The sequence below is a fragment of the Staurois parvus genome, unplaced genomic scaffold (assembly GCF_062004578.1).
Source record: "Staurois parvus isolate SC_StPar_1 unplaced genomic scaffold, SC_StPar_1.0 ptg000173l, whole genome shotgun sequence".
In the NCBI taxonomy this organism is placed as follows: Eukaryota; Metazoa; Chordata; class Amphibia; order Anura; family Ranidae; genus Staurois; species Staurois parvus.
In genome coordinates this window covers 4,880,004-4,900,340 of record NW_028317969.1, presented here as the reverse complement: position 1 = coordinate 4,900,340, position 20,337 = coordinate 4,880,004, and the positions used below count along the sequence as shown (strand labels likewise).

General features: G+C 46.2%; 1 protein-coding gene across 1 annotated transcript in view; it reads right to left on the bottom strand.

The window, feature by feature from the left end:
* CCDC90B (coiled-coil domain containing 90B) overlaps positions 1-20,045 on the bottom strand; it is a 47,213-nt gene extending 27,168 nt beyond the window's left edge. Inside the window, exons 1-3 of the mRNA XM_089676771.1 lie at positions 19,884-20,045; positions 18,181-18,303; positions 10,622-10,725 (exon numbers count right to left, since the gene is read on the bottom strand). Of these exons, the coding sequence (XP_089532897.1) occupies positions 10,622-10,725; positions 18,181-18,303; positions 19,884-19,977 (321 nt within the window). The 5' untranslated portion in view covers positions 19,978-20,045. The remainder of the gene's footprint in view (positions 1-10,621; positions 10,726-18,180; positions 18,304-19,883) is intronic.
* Positions 20,046-20,337: the final 292 nt, after the last annotated feature.

Below are 20,337 nucleotides of genomic sequence, written 5' to 3'. Positions count from 1 at the left end.
AAATAAAAATGTAAAAAACTTTTTTAAAAATTATAATTTTTGGTTATAAACTAATTTGGCTCATTTTTTTTTTTACTAAAAAGATAACAGAATAAATTTTGGCCAAGATTTATGATGAAATATTATTTATTTGCAAAATTTTATAAGAAAAACACTTTTTTTCCAAAATTTTTGGACATTTTCATTTACATTGACTTCTCCATCATGTCCAACAACGCCACCATCAAATCCGCCCCGCAGGCCAGAGTACTTGGTGTCATTTTGGACTCCAACCTATCCTTCCAGCCCCAAGTCCACTCTTTAACAAACTCGTGCAGACTCCACCTCCGCAACATCGCCAAAATACACACGTTCCTAACTCCAGAAACCACTAAACAGCTCATCCACTCCCTCATCATATCGCGACTCGACTACTGCAACTCCCTCCTCACTGGCCTGCCTCGCCACTGGCTATCCCCGCTTCAGTCCATCCTGAATACGGCTGCCAGACTCATTCACCTTTCCAACCGCTCCGTTTCCGCCACCCCCCTCTGCCAATCCCTCCACTGGCTTCCGATTGCGCAACGGATCAAATTCAAAATCCTAACGCTGACGTACAAAGCTGTCCACCATACTGCCCCGAACTACATCTCTGACCTAATATCCAAGTACCGCCCAGCACGCACACTCCGCTCCTCACAAGACCTCCTTCTCTCTAGTTCCCTGGTCTCCTCCTCCCATGCCCGCCTCCAGGACTTCTCCAGGGTGTCACCCATCCTCTGGAACTCCCTGCCCCAACCCATCAGATTATCACCTACTCTCCTCTCCTTTAGGCGCACCCTGAAAACCCATCTCTTCAGGGAAGCCTACCCCGCCCCCTGCTAACTTGCCGACCTCCTCCACTCTTCCTACCACTCCATCCCCCACAGCTATCTCCTCCTGTGCCACCATCCCCTCCCTCCTAGATTGTAAGCTTGAAAGAGCAGGGCCCTCAATCCCCTCATGTTTTGCATTGTATTGGTATTGTTCTGTCACATGTTCTGTCCCCCTTTGTAATGTACAGCGCTGAGCGAAATATTGGCGCTTTATAAATACTGTATAATAATAGTAATAATAATAATAATACATAGCAAAAAAAAAAAAAAATCCCAGCGGTGAATAAATACCACCAAAATAAAGTTTTATCTGTCTCAAAAAAATGGTAAAAAATTCATATGGGTACAGTGTTGCATGACCGCGCAATTGTCATTCAAAGTGTGATAGTACTGAACGCTGAAAATTGCCCTGGTCAGGAAGGGGGTATAAGTGTCCGGACTGGAAGTGGTTAAACAGATCAATGGTGTCATGGGTTACTTATCTGAGCGGCAGGAATTGCTAATTTCTCAAGGAACCTCTAGCAACCTCTGAAGTAACCCTAGTTGAGAAAGGCTGACCTAAACAATACCTTCATCATGGATCAGCTCCTTTGAAGGAAGACAAACTCCATCAGAACAAAAATTCACACCTAATCGGGCCAGCACTAACACACAAATAAAAAAAAGAGAGTAGAGAAAGACCACCCCAGTCCACCCCCATGGTGTCCTTTGAAGGTCCAGGAAAAGGTGCTTGCTACACTTCATTGTGCTGCAGTAAAGATGAAAATGACATCCTAGACACCTAGAGAATGCCAGAAAAGGCTGCCTGGGTCTAGGGCCCCGTCAATCATTTAAACTTACCCTTTTTCTGCCAGGCCAATTTTTTGAACAGGTAGTATGAATGCAAAAATGTACTAAAACTCACCCAAACAATTTGTTTTCTGAAAGCAGAGGACCTAAAAAATAAAGGTAATGCATAACCTTTTATGTCTTTTTCCCCAAGCGATATGCTATCAATGTGAACTTGTTTTCAGATACATGGAGGCAGACATTTTCATTACATATGCAGGCAGCAGATGCAGATCAGGGAAGGAGAGTCCCCAGTCTACATATGACCTGGTTCCTGGAGCTGGGGACCTTGAGGCTATGAATCAGCAAATGCTCCATACTTGGTTCCCACCGTTCAACACCCTGAGGGTTCTGTCTCACTATTATACACAGAACAATGTTTGTTGCTCTGTATTTGTTAGAATAAACCCATGTGATTAATTCAATGATACAATGCAGGGCAATGCACCGATATACCAGGGGTCTGCAAACTTTTTAGTGCGAGGACCACATTGTATATTTTACAAATATTCGTAGGCCAAAAAAAAAAAAAAAAATCAGTTTTATAAATTAACAAATCAAAATTAAATGAATAAATACATTTTACTTGGAGTTTTGTTTTGTTATCAACATGTGTTTTAGAACAATACAGAAAAAACGTCAGCAAAACAAAGCAAAGGAAATCCAAAAACCGTGAGCCAGAGTCCCTTTACATCAGAGTCCCACCGACATCACAGTCACTCCTTACAGAGTCCAATCTTATATCAGAGGGCCAGTTAAAATCTTTCCACGGACTGGATTCGACCTATGAGCCCTGGTTTGGAGACCCCTGTACTATACCAAAGAGCAAAGAAATGGGAATAGTGATGTCACTGGTCTCTAGTGAATGGATAGGCTGCATTCTCAGTGATGTCACTGGTCTCTAGTGAATGGCTAGGCTGCATTCTTAGTGATGTCACCGGTCTATAGTGAACGGATAGGCTGCTTTCTCAGTGATGTCACTGGCCTGTAGTGAATGGATAGGCTGCATTCTCAGTGATGTCACCGCTCTCTAGTGAATGGATAGACTGCATTCTCAGTGATGTCACCAGTCTCTAGTGAATGGATAGACTGCATTCTCAGTGATGTCACTGGTCTGTAGTGAATGGATAGGCTGCATTCTCAGTGATGTCACTGGTCTCTAGTGAATGGATAGGCTGCATTCTCAGTGATGTCACCGCTCTCTAATGATTGGATAGGCTGCATTCTCAGTAATGTCATAGGTCTCTAGTGAATGGATAGGCTGCATTCTCAGTGATGTCACTGGTCTCTAGTGAATGGATAGGCTGCATTGTCAGTGATGTCACCGATCTCTAGTGAACAGATAGGCTGCATTCTCAGTGATGTCACTGGTCTCTAGTGAAGGGATAGACTGCATTGTCAGTGATGTCACTGGTCTCTAGTGAATGGATAGGCTGCATTGTCAGTGATGTCACTGGTCTCTAGTGAACGGATAGACTGCATTCTCAGTGATGTCACTGGTCTCAAGTGAACGGATAGACTGCATTCTCAGTGATGTCACTGGTCTCTAGTGAATGGATAGGCTGCATTCTCAGTGATGTCACTGGTCTCTAGTGAATGGATAGGCGGCATTCTCAGTGATGTCACCTGTCTCTAGTGAAGGGATAGGCTGCATTCTCAGTGATGTCACTGGTCTCTAGTGAATGGATAGGCTGCATTCTCAGTGATGTCACTGGTCTCTAGTGAACGGATAGGCTGCATTCTCAGTGATGTCACTGGTCTCAAGTGAACGGATAGACTGCATTCTCAGTGATGTCACTGGTCTCTAGTGAATGGATAGGCGGCATTCTCAGTGATGTCACTGGTCTCTAGTGAATGGATAGGCTGCATTCTCAGTGATGTCACTGGTCTCTAGTGAATGGATAGGCTGCATTGTCAGTGATGTCACTGGTCTCTAGTGAACGGATAGGCTGCATTCTCAGTGATGTCACTGGTCTCTAGTGAACGGATAGACTGCATTCTCAGTGATGTCACTGGTCTCAAGTGAACGGATAGACTGCATTCTCAGTGATGTCACTGGTCTCTAGTGAATGGATAGGCGGCATTCTCAGTGATGTCACCTGTCTCTAGTGAAGGGATAGGCTGCATTCTCAGTGATGTCACTGGTCTCTAGTGAATGGATAGGCTGCATTCTCAGTGATGTCACTGGTCTCTAGTGAATGGATAGGCGGCATTCTCAGTGATGTCACCTGTCTCTAGTGAAGGGATAGGCTGCATTCTCAGTGATGTCACTGGTCTCTAGTGAATGGATAGGCTGCATTCTCAGTGATGTCACTGGTCTCTAGTGAACGGATAGACTGCATTCTCAGTGATGTCACCGCTCTCTAATGATTGGATAGGCTGCATTCTCAGTAATGTCATAGGTCTCTAGTGAATGGATAGGCTGCATTCTCAGTGATGTCACTGGTCTCTAGTGAATGGATAGGCTGCATTGTCAGTGATGTCACCGATCTCTAGTGAACAGATAGGCTGCATTCTCAGTGATGTCACTGGTCTCTAGTGAAGGGATAGACTGCATTCTCAGTGATGTCACTGGTCTCTAGTGAATGGATAGGCTGCATTGTCAGTGATGTCACTGGTCTCTAGTGAACGGATAGGCTGCATTCTCAGTGATGTCACTGGTCTCTAGTGAACGGATAGACTGAATTCTCAGTGATGTCACTGGTCTCAAGTGAACGGATAGACTGCATTCTCAGTGATGTCACTGGTCTCTAGTGAATGGATAGGCTGCATTCTCAGTGATGTCACTGGTCTCTAGTGAATGGATAGGCGGCATTCTCAGTGATGTCACCTGTCTCTAGTGAAGGGATAGGCTGCATTCTCAGTGATGTCACTGGTCTCTAGTGAACGGATAGACTGCATTCTCAGTGATGTCACTGGTCTCAAGTGAACGGATAGACTGCATTCTCAGTGATGTCACTGGTCTCTAGTGAATGGATAGGCGGCATTCTCAGTGATGTCACCTGTCTCTAGTGAAGGGATAGGCTGCATTCTCAGTGATGTCACTGGTCTCTAGTGAATGGATAGGCTGCATTCTCAGTGATGTCACTGGTCTCTAGTGAATGGATAGGCGGCATTCTCAGTGATGTCACCTGTCTCTAGTGAAGGGATAGGCTGCATTCTCAGTGATGTCACTGGTCTCTAGTGAATGGATAGGCTGCATTCTCAGTGATGTCACTGGTCTCTAGTGAACGGATAGGCTGCATTCTCAGTGATGTCACTGGTCTCAAGTGAACGGATAGACTGCATTCTCAGTGATGTCACTGGTCTCTAGTGAATGGATAGGCGGCATTCTCAGTGATGTCACTGGTCTCTAGTGAATGGATAGGCTGCATTGTCAGTGATGTCACTGGTCTCTAGTGAACGGATAGACTGCATTCTCAGTGATGTCACTGGTCTCTAGTGAACGGATAGACTGCATTCTCAGTGATGTCACTGGCTCATAATAAGGAACTTTGGTAATGTTCTCCGGACTTTTTAGAAATAATCTTTCGTTTTCAGCCCATAATAGACATTCAGTCCTAGGTGGTCAATTTCCTCTCTTCCACTGAACAGTAAATTTTTCACTACATGATGGATGTCTGACAGGCGCACCACAGAAATGACAGATTCCATTACTTGCTGAAAATAAATATCTGAATATGGGAGGATTAATCACCCCGTGCTGCATTTCTTGATGCCTAATAAAAAAGAATTTGGTAACATAAATTTGATACAAAAGACATTCAGTTAGTCATTGTATGACATCATTTGATATAGCTGTATGCTGAACATTGTCATCAAATATTCAGGGAAACTTGAGTCTTTCCACACAGTAACATTCCATCTGCTTTACATAAATATTCTTTACAAGGGCGATATAAGGACGTCCACCCAGGAAAATGTCAAGCAATGCTCTCAATGCGTTTTCCTTCTGCGCCAGTAACAAGCAAGAAAAGACAGACATAAAAAATAGTAAAATAGAACAATTTCACTTAGGGCACATGAAATAAGCACCAAAGATTAGTCACAAGGAACATAAAGACCAATTGTGGGCTCAAAATCCACCCTGATTACCCCTTCCCTGCACTGAAGCCCCCCAAACCTTTGAAAAAAATCTGTATACATAGCTTTTTTTTCAGGGGGTCCTTGGTCTAGTTGGGCGACATTACAGGTTCTCTTCATTCTCCATAGCTGGGTAGATCCTGAATGTAGTACTCTCCCGTGAATCCAGGGCAAAGGGGTGGGGCCTAGACACCCTAGGTTCACAGGAAGTGGGTTGTAAGACACTGGGCGTCATTCAACCTGTTATAGGATGTACAAATATAAGGAACAATCTGTGTCTAGTTGCTCCTTCCTTGCGTTATATATGACGCCTGTATACTGGTTATAACACGGGTGTTTGAGTGGATCCTTCAAGATGCATATGGGAAGTGTGCATAGGATTCAGTACTTCAATAGTTGAACATGCCAGGCATTGTGAGGTCAGGCACTGATGTCGGCCGAGAAGGCCTGGCTCGCAATCCCCCCTACACCAAACTTTACATTGGGCACAATGCAGTCAGGCAAGTACCGTTCTCCTGGCAACTGCAAAAAACCCAGACACATCCATCAGATTCCCAGACAGAGAAGAGTGTTTGGTCACTCCAGAGAACACGTCTCCACTGCTCTAGAGTCCAGTGGCGGCGTGCTTTACACCACTGCATCCGATGCTTTGCATTGCACTTGGTGATGTAAGGCTTTGATGCAGCTGCTCGGCCATGGAAACCCATTCCATGAAGCTCTCTATGCACTGTTGTTGTGCTAATCTGAAGGCCACAAGAAGTTTGGAGGTCTTTAGCTATTGACTTTGCAGACAGTTGGCGACTTCTGCGCACTATGCGCTTCAGCATGCACTGACCCCGCTCTGTCATTTTACGTGGCCTACCACTTGGTGGCTGAGTTGCTGTTGTTCCCAGTTGCTTCCACTTTGTTATAATCCCACTAACAGTTATCCGTGGAATATGTAGTAGTAAGGAAATGTCACGGATGGACTTATTGCACAGGTGACAACCTATCACAGGACCACGCTTAAGAGTCACTGAGCTCCTGAGAGCGACCCATTCTTTCACAAATGTTTGTAGAAGCAGTCTGCATGCCTAGGTGCTTGATTGTATACACCTGTGGCCATGGAGGTGATTGGAACACCTGAATCCAATCATTTGGAGGGTGGGGACAATACTTTTGGCAACATAGTGTATGTGCAAATGCAGATGCACAGTTGCCCCAATGGTATAAAAAAAGGGTCTCCAAACTTTCTAAATGTAGGGCCAGTTTACTGTCCATCAGACTTTTGGGTGGCCGGACTGTGGCCATTGGGAGTAGAAATGGTCTTGGCATCAGTGGGAGTAAACAATGCATCTTTGGTATTGTGGGCAGGAATAGTGACCCTTCACTGGTGTAAGTGGGAGGAATAGTGCCCCATCATTGGTGTCAGTTTGAGGAACGGTGTCCTATTGTGTCGGGGGGGGGGGGGGGGGGGTAGTGCCTTATCAATGGTGTCAGTGGGAGGAATAGTGCCGCATAATTAATGACAGTTTACGGAATGGTGTCCTATTGTGTCAGTGGGAGGAATAGTGCCCCATCAATGGTGTCAGTGGGAGGAATGGTGTCCTATTGTGTCGGGTGGGGGGGGGGGATAGTGCCCCATCAATGGTGTCAGTGGGAGGAATAGTGCCCCATCATTGGTGTCAGTTTGAGGAATGGTGTCCTATTGTGTCAGTGGGGGGAAATAGTACCCCATCATTGGTGTCAATTTGAGAAATGGTGTCCTATTGTGTCTGTCGGAAGAATAGGTATCATTGGTATCAGTGGGAGGAATAGTGCCCCACCATCAATGGTGTCAGTGGGAGGAATAGTGCCCCATCAATGGTGTCAGTGGGAGGAATGGTGTCCTACTGTGTCGGGGGGGGATATAGTGCCCCATCAATGATGTCAATGGAGGAATAGTGCCCCATCAATAGTGCCCAATCATTGGTGTCAATGGAAGGAATAGTGCCCAATCATTGGTGTCAGTTTGAGGAATGGTGTCCTATTGTGTCTGTCGGAAGAATAGGTATCATTGGTATCAGTGGGAGGAATAGTGCCCCACCATCAATGGTGTCAGTGGGAGGAATAGTGCCCCATCAATGGTGTCAGTGGGAGGAATGGTGTCCTACTGTGTCGGGGGGGGATATAGTGCCCCATCAATGATGTCAATGGAGGAATAGTGCCCCATCAATAGTGCCCAATCATTGGTGTCAATGGAAGGAATAGTGCCCAATCATTGGTGTCAGTTTGAGGAATGGTGTCCTATTGTGTCTGGGGGGGAATAGTGTCCCATCAATGGTGTCAGTGGAGGAATAGTGCCCCATAAATGGTGTCAGTGGGAGGAATAGTGCCCTATTAATGGTGTCAGTGGGAGGAATAGTGCCCCATTAATGGTGCCAGTAGGAGGAATAGTGCCCCATCATTGGTGTAAGTGGGAGGAATAGTGCCCCATCATTGGTGTCAGTGGGGGGAATAGTGCCCCATCATTGGTGTCAGTGGGAAGAATAGTGCCCCATCATTGGTGTCAGTGGCCTATTGTGTCAGTGGGGGGAAATAGTACCCCATCATTGGTGTCAATTTGAGAAATGGTGTCCTATTGTGTCTGTCGGAAGAATAGGTATCATTGGTATCAGTGGGAGGAATAGTGCCCCACCATCAATGGTGTCAGTGGGAGGAATAGTGCCCCATCAATGGTGTCAGTGGGAGGAATGGTGTCCTACTGTGTCGGGGGGGGATATAGTGCCCCATCAATGATGTCAATGGAGGAATAGTGCCCCATCAATAGTGCCCAATCATTGGTGTCAATGGAAGGAATAGTGCCCAATCATTGGTGTCAGTTTGAGGAATGGTGTCCTATTGTGTCTGGGGGGGAATAGTGTCCCATCAATGGTGTCAGTGGAGGAATAGTGCCCCATAAATGGTGTCAGTGGGAGGAATAGTGCCCTATTAATGGTGTCAGTGGGAGGAATAGTGCCCCATTAATGGTGCCAGTAGGAGGAATAGTGCCCCATCATTGGTGTAAGTGGGAGGAATAGTGCCCCATCATTGGTGTCAGTGGGGGGAATAGTGCCCCATCATTGGTGTCAGTGGGGGGAATAGTGCCCCATCATTGGTGTCAGTGGGAAGAATAGTGCCCCATCATTGGTGTCAGTGGGAAGAATAGTGCCCCATCATTGGTGTCAGTGGGGGGAATAGTGCCCCATCATTGGTGTCAGTTTGAAGAATGGTGTCCTATTGTGTCGGGGGGGAAATAGTGCCCCATGAATGGTGTTAGTGGAGGAATAGTGCCCCATCAATGGTGTCAGTGGAATAGTGCCCCATCATTGGTGTCAGTTTGAGGAATGGTGTCCTATTGTGTCAGTGGGAGGAATAGTGCCCCATCATTGGTGTCAGTGGGAGGAATAGTGCCCCATCATTGGTGTCAATGGGAAAAATAGTGTCTTATTGTTGATGTCAGTAGCAGTAATTATGCCTCATTGTTGGTGGGAGGAAAGGAATAGTGCTCCATCATTGGTGTCAGTGGAAGGAATAGTGCCCCATCATTGGTGTCAGTGCAAGGAATAGTGCCTTGTATCAGTGGGAGGAAAGTGCCCTGAGGGCTAGATAAAGGTAAGCAAAGGACCACATATGGCCCCCGGGCCGCAGTTTGGAGACCACTGGTATAAAGGAATAGTCCCGCCTGCTACCTATGGAATACACTTTTTTTTCTTTTTTAAGATTAGTGATACTTGTTTTATGAAGTCAGCATTGTACTAACTATTCTCATATGAGAAAAGAACTTCAGTGGCCGCTCCTTGCATTGCTAGGGTCCTTGGTTTGAAAACGCACTTAGGACACCATCTGTGCTTGCATGGGTTTCTTCTGGGTACGTCAGTTTCCTCCCACTTTACAAAAGACATGCTGATAAGTTATAGCGGTAGTAAACTCATGTTTTATTTCTACCTACAGGTAAGTTTACAGTGAGGCTTACCTCTAGATAAAATGAAGATCCGCTAAACGTGCACCATTTAGGAGATATTCTAGCAAACTACAGCCGGTGACTTTATGGACGCATGCCCTCTGAAGGAACGGCATAACCGTGCCCTCCATTCACAGCTCTGTGCCGCGGCCGAAATGCCCATGCACGAGAGTGACGTCATCGCAGCTTGGCTAGTCATATGGCCAGAGCCTGCGGACCCGGAAGGAGGACCAGGTGAAGATGGAAGCCTCTGTAGCGGTGACAATGCGCCGCTGGAGCGCTTCATTTTCAGGTTAGTCTTTCATAATGTGCCAGTATGTGGTGCATACTAAGCGGAATGCGTAAGTAGTTAGCACTTCTGTCTGGCAGCACTAGGGTTGTAGGTTCGAATCCCAATCATGGCACCACCTGCCTGGAGTTTGCATGTTCTCCCTTTGCCTGCTTGGATTACCTCCAGATACTTTGGTTTCCTCCCACACTCCAAAGACATGCTGGGAGCAGGAGCAGACTGACCATTTAAAAACTTGGGCACTGCCTGAGGGCCCGGGGGCAGTAGGAGGCCCCATGAGATGCCCCTGGTACCTTTTTCATAGGCTTTTTTGAGTTTGGGCAGGGACACAGGGGCCCCATGATCCTCTATTGCCCGGGGGTCCCATGAGTTGTCAGTCCGCCCCTGGCTGGGAGGTGAATTAGCTCTGGTCTAAATTGGCCCTAGTATGTGTATGTATGAATGTGAGTTAGGGACCTTAGATTGAAGGCAGGAACTGATGTGAATGTACAGTATATAAAGCTCTGTGTAAATTGTTGTTACTATACAAATACCTAGAATAAATAAATGACGATGTAATGTGGAGCGGTCCCTCATTTATACATAAATACATTAGAGAACGCTTACCTGCTGAGCCCGTGTCACCATATCTCTGTACACCGTGTCCAAACTAGCATTGGTCAAGGAGGCCAGCGCAGATACAATCGTTTCTGCTTGAGTTTTGTCAAACCCTACAAAAAAAAAAATAAAAAAATAAAATCAATTCATCACCAATGAAAGGTCAATGTAATGCTTTAAAACTGTAATACCACATTATCACCTGCATGTGTCACTGTTCCACACTATGTATAGGGAAAGTTACCGGCCTACTTAGATCAGTTTTTCCTCCATTAGAAGCATTGACTGTTACATCTTATTGTCCGGCTGATCTTGTCAATTCTTCAGTATTTTTGCGCCATATATTGTCATTGAAATAATCCAGTTGGCAGTTAGAGGAAGACGTTTTCCTAGGGCTCTTTGCAATTCTTCCAAATAATTTCACTGCTAAATCTGCTGCAATCCATTACTCTCTGAGACAGATACAGTCAGGTCCATAAATATTGGGACATGTCTTTTTTCCAACAGTGGGACTTTGCGGGGGCTTCTTGCAGATAGCTTGGCTTCACATAGGCGTCTTCTAATTGTAACAGTCCTCACAGGGAACTTTACACCTTCTTTCATCTTCCTGGAGCTGATTGTTGGCTGAGTCCTTGCCATTTTGGCTATTCTTCTATCCATTCCAATGGTAGTTTTTCGCTTTCTTCCACGTCTTTCAGGTTTTGGTTGCCATTTTAAAGCATTTGCGATCATTTTAGCTGAGCAGCCTATCATTTTCTGCACTTCTTTATATGTTTTCCCCTCTCCAATCAACTTTTTAATCAAGGTACGCTGTTCTTCTGAACAATGTCTGGAACGACCCATTTTCCTCAGAATTTCAGAGAGAAATGCACTGTAACCAGCATGTACAACATTTGCTGCCTTCCTTCCTTAAATAAGGGCAATAATTGCCACCTGTTTTTCAAAGAATGAATGACCTCACTAATAGAACTCCACACTGCTATTATTTTGAACATGCCCCTTTCAATGAGTGATTCAATGACACAGAATCAGCAGCATGCATGTCATGACTGTTGGGTCTGTTGGATTTCTATTACTCTACTACACCTGCTAGGAAATTATTTGCCATGTAGAAATATCATTTCTACCAAAAACAGTGATTGATCCGGTGTGTGTGTGTGTGTGCACATATATATAATTTTTTTTTTAAATATATTGAATACGGCCAAAATTGTAGTCTTTCAAATATATGTCAATATATTTGGGAAGAATATTTTTAAAATAGACTTAAAATATATTTTTCTTCCACGTGGGTTTATTCCTTCTGCTATCAGCATGAATTACTTCTGACAAGTTTTCCTGACAACAAGAGAAAAATGGTGACAGGGGAGGGACCTCCAGCTGATTGACAGCCTCAGCTCTGTTTCTGTGAGCTGTGCGAAGGGAGGTGTGTCCCTGCCCTCCAATCAGCTCTCTGAGCTCTCCTCACTGAGCTTTGCAGAGTGTGCCTTCAGCTTTCCACCCCCTCTTTTCTGAACTCTCAGACAAGATTTAGAAATTCAGTATTTTGAATGGATGTAGAGAAGATAAAACTACAGATAAACTGGTACTACTTATGTAGAAGGATTTGTTTCCTCCCTGTGTATCATCTGAGAACAGTCTCTTCACTGGGTATATGGATGGGTTTACAACCACTTTAACTGGGAAAAAAAAGGAGGAAGTAGAGAGTGGGATGGTGTTTGCTACGCGTAAACATGTCCAGTGATTTGGAACAATGTGAAGCTTGATTCATCTAACCGTATTACAATCTTCAATTGATCGATAGTCCACGATTTATGGGGTGTTGCACCACTCTCTCTTCTTGGTTTTACAATTGCTGCTCACCCATGAATGTTTTGCCTATGGAGTTCCCTCCACACAGTTTTTGTGGACACGGGAAGACTGAGATGGAGCTCTGCAGTCACTTTTGCAGCAGTTGTGTTCTCATTCCGGGTCACAATCCTGCGCAATGTCCTTTTGTCGGTCATTTGACCATATTGACTGCTCTTATGCTTATCAGATGACATTTTCCCAGGAAACTGTACACTCACTGACCACTTTTTCTGTTCAATTGTAAATAAAAGTGCAACGCTTATAATAAACAAATGATGAATAATATAAAACCGTGCGATCTCATATGCAAACCAATATAATACAAACAAAAAGTCCCATGAAAAGTCCACCATAAAAAGTGCAAGTCCAGCGCCGTCCTCACAGAGAAGAGAAAAGGACAGCACTGGACTTACACTTGATGTCAGCTCTGACGATACGCGTTGGGCGGGGCCACGGGAAGTGACGTTGTTACGCTGGTCGAGACGTGCAAGACACGAGCGGAGGGGGAAATATATTGTGAAGATTGTACGATTACTGCTTGGCTATTTTTCACTCTTGTGAGTAGTTTTATTTTGAATAAATTGTGAGGCTTTACATTTACTACACTATGAGAGTCCCTTGTGTCTCTATTCATCTTTATTGATGCCTTTGAGATGCTAAACCCAGAGGAACCATGCTATTCAAGGTATGTATATCCTAAGCGCGGATTGATTTGAAGCCTTTATGGCCATACGTTAATCAGTGGTCCATCATTTGGTAAGGGTCCAATGATCTGCACAGTGGTGGAAGTGTCTAGCTTTTTCGCCTTTGCTTCACACTGATGTCACTGGTCTCTAGTGAATGGATAGGCTGCATTCTCAGTGATGTCACCGCTCTCTAGTGAATGGATAGGCTGCATTCTCAGTGATGTCACTGGTCCCTAGTGAATGGATAGGCTGCATTCTCAGTGATGTCACTGGTCTCCAGTGAACGGATAGGCTGCATTCTCAGTGATGTCACTGGTCTCTAGTGAATGGATAGGCTGCATTCTCAGTGATGTCACCGCTCTCTAGTGAATGGATAGGCTGCATTCTCAGTGATGTCACCGGTCTCTAGTGAATGGATAGGCTGCATTCTCAGTGATGTCACCGCTCTCTAGTGAATGGATAGGCTGCATTCTCAGTGATGTCACCGGTCTCTAGTGAAGGGATAGGCTGCATTCTCAGTGATGTCACTGGTCTCTAGTGAAGGGATAGGCTGCATTCTCAGTGATGTCACCGGTCTCTAGCAAAGGGATAGGCTGCACTCTCAGTGATGTCACTGGTCTCTAGTGAATGGATAGGCTGAATTCTCAGTGATGTCACTGGTCTCTAGTGAATGGATAGGCTGCATTCTCAGTGATGTCACTGGTCTCTAGTGAACGGATAGGCTGCATTCTCAGTGATGTCACTGGCTCATAATAAGGAACTTATTCACACATAATCAGAAAAGCTGCTGTAAGTGACAGGGAACATAAGAAAAGTAATGTTCTCCAGACTTTTCAGGAAATAATCTTTCATTTTCAGCCCATAATATCCATTCAGTCCTAGGTGGTCAATCTCCTCTCTTCCACTGAGCAGTACATTTTTCACTACATGATGGATGTCTGACAGGCGCACCACGGAAATGACAGATTCCATTACTTGCTGGTCGCATCATTTGGTAAGGGTCCAATCCTATGCACAGTGGTGGATTGGTGGACGTGTCTAGCTTTTTCTCCTTTGCTTCACATTGATTTGGAAGATCCCTTTTCTCTTCTTTGTGAGGACGGCGCTGGACTTGCACTTTTTATAGTGGACTTTTCATTATATTATATTGGTTTGCATATGAGATCGCACGGTTTTATATTATTTATCATTTGTTTATTATAAGCTCTGCACTTTTATTTATTTTTTAGCGTTTGTATCATCACTCTTGGTGCCAGCAGCTATTACTTATTGTTGCACCTGAGAGCAGAACTTTTATACATAACATCTGTTCAATTGCTGGGTAACACAATTTTCTAATCAGCCAATCACATGGCAGCAACTCAATGCATTTAGGACTCATGTACACTGTAGCCAATAAACTCACGTTTAGGAGCTGTTCAGCGTTTTTTTCAGCAGCCCCTGAACTCTCCCTAATGTTTTTCTGTTTCCATGTACACATCTTCGTTTACAGTCATTTACAGGCATTTGAGTTTACAGTCGTTTTTTTGAACGCAGAAAACTTGCGTTCAGCAGTAGAGTTTATCAGCGTTTAAAAAGCAAAACGCTAGTAAACGTGGCAAATCGCATTTATAAGTGTTTGCATTTGAAATTTTTTTTAACTCTTCCAGTTCCCAATGCTGTCCAGAGCCTTTATTCATCATGAAAAATGCATGCAAAGTGTTTTCAAGGTACTCAGATGGACAAAACACTGAACACAGGATGTTCCTACCAAGCTTGTCACACATTGTAATGACCAATTCACACCTCAGACCTCTCCCACCCTTGGAAACAAAAGATATGTTAATGACCATTCACACCTCAAATTCATCATGAAGACCCCCTGCCAGGTGACCTTAATGACTCTCTCCACCAGACACCTTTCCCACCCTCGGAAACAAAAGAAATGTTAATGACCATTCACACCTCAAATTCCTCATGAAGACCCCCTGCCAGGTGGCCTTAATGACTCTCTCCACCAGACACCTTTCCCACCCTTGGAAACAAAAGAAATGTTAATGAGCAACTCACACCTAAGCTAATCTCAACACATACTGCTGTCTCTGCTTCTACTCTCTGTATTTCTCTGAAACAGTTAATAATTTACCAATTTTCAGTGCATTCTGGGCATTTGTGAGGTTCTCCTGTGCTTATCTTTAAAAAACCGCTTCTAAACGCAAATGCGCATAAACGAGTTATGCAAACGCGGCTAAACAGACGGTTTTTAACCTACGTTTTCCAGCAGTCAGTTTCCATCGTTCAGAAGTGGCCCGTGTACATGGGGCCTTAGGTATGTAGACGTTAAGAAGACGACTTGCTGAAGTCCAAACCGAGCATCAAAATGGGGAAGAAAGGGGATTTAAGTGACTTTGAACGTGGCATGGTTGTTGGTGCCAGACAGGCTGGTCTGAGTATTTCAAAAACTGCTGACTATAAATAGAGAAGGCATAAAAAAGTATAATAATCATCCCAACAACAATACATTGTACTCAGCTTTGTGCCTGCTTTTTTACATTCTGTCTAGATGTACAGTAAACGTATTGCTCGTTCCTTGACACACCTTGTGAACGTACAAGAGATAACCTGCATTGATCCTATAAACTGGCAGGCGATTGCATCGTGGTAACAATATATGCTGACAGGGTCCTTTGTCAGGGCAGGAAGATAAGTGGAAACCAATCTGGCGTCCTTGCCGTACCCTTGTCCAGCAACAGATCGATAAGCCTGCCACACTTGCAACCAAATCTGCCAGGAAGATCTGCTCTGATCGATGCCGCACTCGATTTCACAATATCATTTCTATCAGGGACTGGACACTCGAGAAGAGATCTCATTAATAATTCAATGATGTTAAATGAGCATTCTAGCCAATGCAGGAAAAGCTATTTTTATGCAGCTATACTGGTCTCTGAGCACACACAAGTGTCTTCTGGCTTTGATCTAAGAAGTCTTACTACTCTTGCTGCACACAGGCTGATACAACACTATTGGGATCATGGAGACATGGCAGCTACGATCTGTGTCACATCACCCACTTACCTACCAATATAGTTGGCGTGAGCCTGATCAGAAGTTTCAGGTAGTGAGCAATTGGGGATATGTAAATTTAGGAATGAATGCAAACAATTGAAATACACAGTTTAATCACCTCCCGCCCAGCCTATTGTAAAATGATGGCTGGGTGGGAGCGACGCTATCCTGGGTGGATGTCATATGACGTCCTCCAGTCCCGTGCCTCCTGCATGCTCTGGTGGCTGTGCTGCGGCGTGCACAACCCGTACTGGGAACCGAGGTTCCCGTGCGGGCTGCGATTTCCCAATTAAACTGAAGCATGACCACGGGACCACACTCAGACATAATGATGTATAATCTGTGCATCCAGGAGCTGCTGCCTATCATAGGGGTCTGTGCCTTACTGTCCCTTACTGGCTAAGCTTACTGACATGCAATCCAAAGGTGACAACACTGTTCCTGTTTAGGTGCTGCTCTGGCAGTGTTGTCACTCTAAGACAAGATGCAGCAATCGTGATTGTAATTGGCAGGAACAACAGGTTAAATAAAAGTGAAATAAAGAGAAAGAAATGAAAAAATAATAGAGGAACTGAAACAACGAATGGTATTTAGGTAATTTTGGTAATAAGGTTTAGGATATACTTTAAAACAAATATAACCCAGGAGAAAAAATGTATATATTGCAACTTTCCAGTGCTGAGATGTGATGGTTGCATTAGTTTTATTTTATTTTCACCTGGTGATCCTGCCATTAATGCATATTATAGTGCCCCCTCACATGAGGTGTCCCCATCAGCATACCCCCTTACATCGGGTGTCCCCGTCAGAGTGCCGCCTTACATCGGGTGTCCCCGTCGCAGTGCCGCCTTACATCTGGTGTCCCCGTCGCAGTGCCCCCTTACATCGGGTGTCCCCGTCGCAGTGCCCCCTTACATCGGGTGTCCCCGTCGCAGTGCCCCCTTACATCGGGTGTCCCCGTCGCAGTGCCCCCTTACATCGGGTGCCCCCGTCGCAGTGCCCCCTTACATCGGGTGCCCCCGTCAGTGTGCCCCCTTACATCGGGTGTCCCCGTCAGTGTGCCCCCTTACATCGGGTGTCCCCGTCGCAGTGCCCCCTTACATCGGGTGTCCCCGTCGCAGTGCCCTCTTACATCGGGTGTCCCCGTCGCAGTGCCCCCTTACATCGGGTGCCCCGTCGCAGTGCCCCCTTACATCGGGTGCCCCCGTCGCAGTGCCCCCTTACATCGGGTGCCCCCGTCGCAGTGCCCCCTTACATCGGGTGCCCCCGTCGCAGTGCCCCCTTACATCGGGTGTCCCCGTCGCAGTGCCCCCTTACATCGGGTGTCCCCGTCGCAGTGCCCCCTTACATCGGGTGTCCCCATCGCAGTACCCCCTTACATCGGGTGTCCCCATCGCAGTACCCCCTTACATCGGGTGTCCCCATCGCAGTGCCCCCTTACATCAGGTGTCCCCATCAGTGTGCCCCCTGCTCCTTTTAGCACCAGGCAGACAGAGGACAGCAGCCAGGAGTCAGAGCAGGCTTCAGGTCTGGATGAAGTTCCATCATTGGTTGTTGGGACGTCAGCAGTCCTAGCAAGCAATGACTGCAGAGGTGGGGGGGACCTGCTAGGGACAAGCTGTGCTTGCAGTCTGGAAAGGACGGTCACTCAGTCTAGGCTCTTGTCTGCCATATGTTGATGGCTGTCCTGGGGTGACAACACTCACTACAATGTATCTATACAGAATCAGTGTTGTCACGCTAGGACAGGAAGTGTGCTAGAGTTTCAGAGCACCTCTCCCTCTCCTCTACCATACAGTATGCTGGGAGGTGTTCAGTAGTCATAACACACTTCCTGGTAACATTGGTTGAGATAACTCAGCAGAGTGCACAGCACATCACTGGATTTCTGGCAGGATCAACAATGAGACAGATATAATACTACATTCTCAATGGTATATATAACAGACCACAAGGGAGTCATCTACAGTGAAATCTCCTCACCATGTGTCTCCAGGTCGCACACCAGAGCGTGTGTGTCGAAGGTTAACTTCCTCTGTTCTGGCGGCGTTATCTCCACCCTCCGGACATCATAGCTGGACAGGAGCTTTGTAGAAGTAAACAGCCCTGCAATGATAGGCAACCAATCAGGATGGAGCTAAGGGCAGAAAGTAACACAACAAGAGCTCTGTGCTGGCCCTTGGGAGGAGTTATGTAAATATCACATTGCCTTGATGGGTGGGTGTCAGTATAAAGGAATGGTTGTTCCCGGTCCCACTGTATTTGCATGCAGACCACCCCAGGTAACACCCACATGTGACATTGAGCCACCATGATTAATGGAACTGAAATAGGACGGGACCCCTGAGCTTCACAGGTCATGTAATGGAACCTCCCAAGCTTTATAGGTCATGTGAGCTTTAGAACTCATGGGATGGGACCCTCTGAACTTCAAGAGGTCATGGGATGGAACCCTAAACTTTATAGGTCAAAGGATGGGACCTACCCAAACTTCAATGGGGATGGACCCTGTGCTTCATAGGTCATGTAATGGTACCTCCCAAGCTTCATAGGTCATGTGATATGACCCCCTGAGCTTTATAACTCATGAGATGGGATGGGACTTCATAGGTCATGTGGTGGGACCCCCAAGCTTCATAGGTCATGTGGTGGGACCCCCAAGCTTCATAGGTCATGTGGTGGGACCCCCTGAGCTTTATAGATCATGTGATGGACCCCCCCCCAGCCTCATAGGTCATGTGCTGGAACCCCCCTCAAGCTTCATAGGTCATGTGAACCCCCTCAAGCTTCATAGGTCATGCGATGGAACCCCCCTCAAGCTTCATAGGTCATGCGATGGAACCCCCCTCAAGCTTCATAGGTCATGCGATGGGACCCCCAGGCTTCATAGCTCATGTGATGGGACCGCCAGGCTTCAGAAGTCATGTGATGGGATCCCCCCAGGCTTCATAGGTCATAAGATGGGACTCCCAGGCTTCATAAGTCATGTGATGGGACCCGCCAGGCTTCATAGGTCATATGATGGGACCCCCCAGGCTTTATAGGTCATGTAATGGGACCCCCAGGCTTCATAGGTCATGTAATGGGACCCCCAGGCTTCATAGGTCATGTAATGGGACCCCCAGGCTTCATAGGTCATGTAATGGGACCCCCAGGCTTCATAAGTCATGTGATAGGACCCCCAGACTTCATATGTCATGTGATGGGACTCCCAGGCTTCATAGGTCATGTGATGAGACCCCCCAGGCTTCATAGGTCATGTGATGGGACCCCCAGGCTTCATAAGTCATGTGATGGGACCCCCAGACTTCATAGGTCATGTGATGGGACCCCCAGACTTCATAGGTCATGTGATGGGACCCCCAGACTTCATAGGTCATGTGATGAGACCCCCCAGGCTTCATAGGTCATGTGATGAGACCCCCCAGGCTTCATAGGTCATGTGATGAGACCCCCCAGGCTTCATAGGTCATGTGATGAGACCCCCCAGGCTTCATAGGTCATGTGATGGGACCCTCCCCCAGGCTTCATAGGTCATGTGATGGGACCCCCCCAGGCTTCATAGGTCATGTGATGGGACTCCCAGACACACTGAGCCTGACTCTTCCAGGCGTTTTGAAAGTTTGTAGACATCAGTGACCCAGATCCCTGCCACACCCAATCAGATCACACCCAGATCGCCTCACCTCTCCTCCAGCCGTTCTGATTGGCCGGCCTGGCACACTGAGGATGGCTGATCAGCAGCTGGTAGAGAAGTCTAGACATCCCCGAGCCCCTCATCTCCTCCCAGATACTCAGATCTCACAGCTCTCCCTGTGTGTGGGCGTGTCCTCCGTCCTCTACCTCACTTCCGGCCTGCCGCTCTGCATGCTGGGGGCTGTAGTCTCCTCTGTGACCTCTGTGTACACGTGGCTCCACAGCTCTCAGAAGAAGTAACATTCCTGTCACTCTACCAGATTATCTGTGTTGTGGAGGGTGGAGCAGGCTGCTATTGGAATCCAAAATGTCATTGGAACAATAAAGATTTGTTTTGTTGAATTCCTTCTTTGAGATGACATAATAATTGAATTGGTGAGGCGTGAGGAGTGCAGTACCTCACACTGCTGAGAACGTTGTTACGTAACCCTTCAGAGTAGAAAT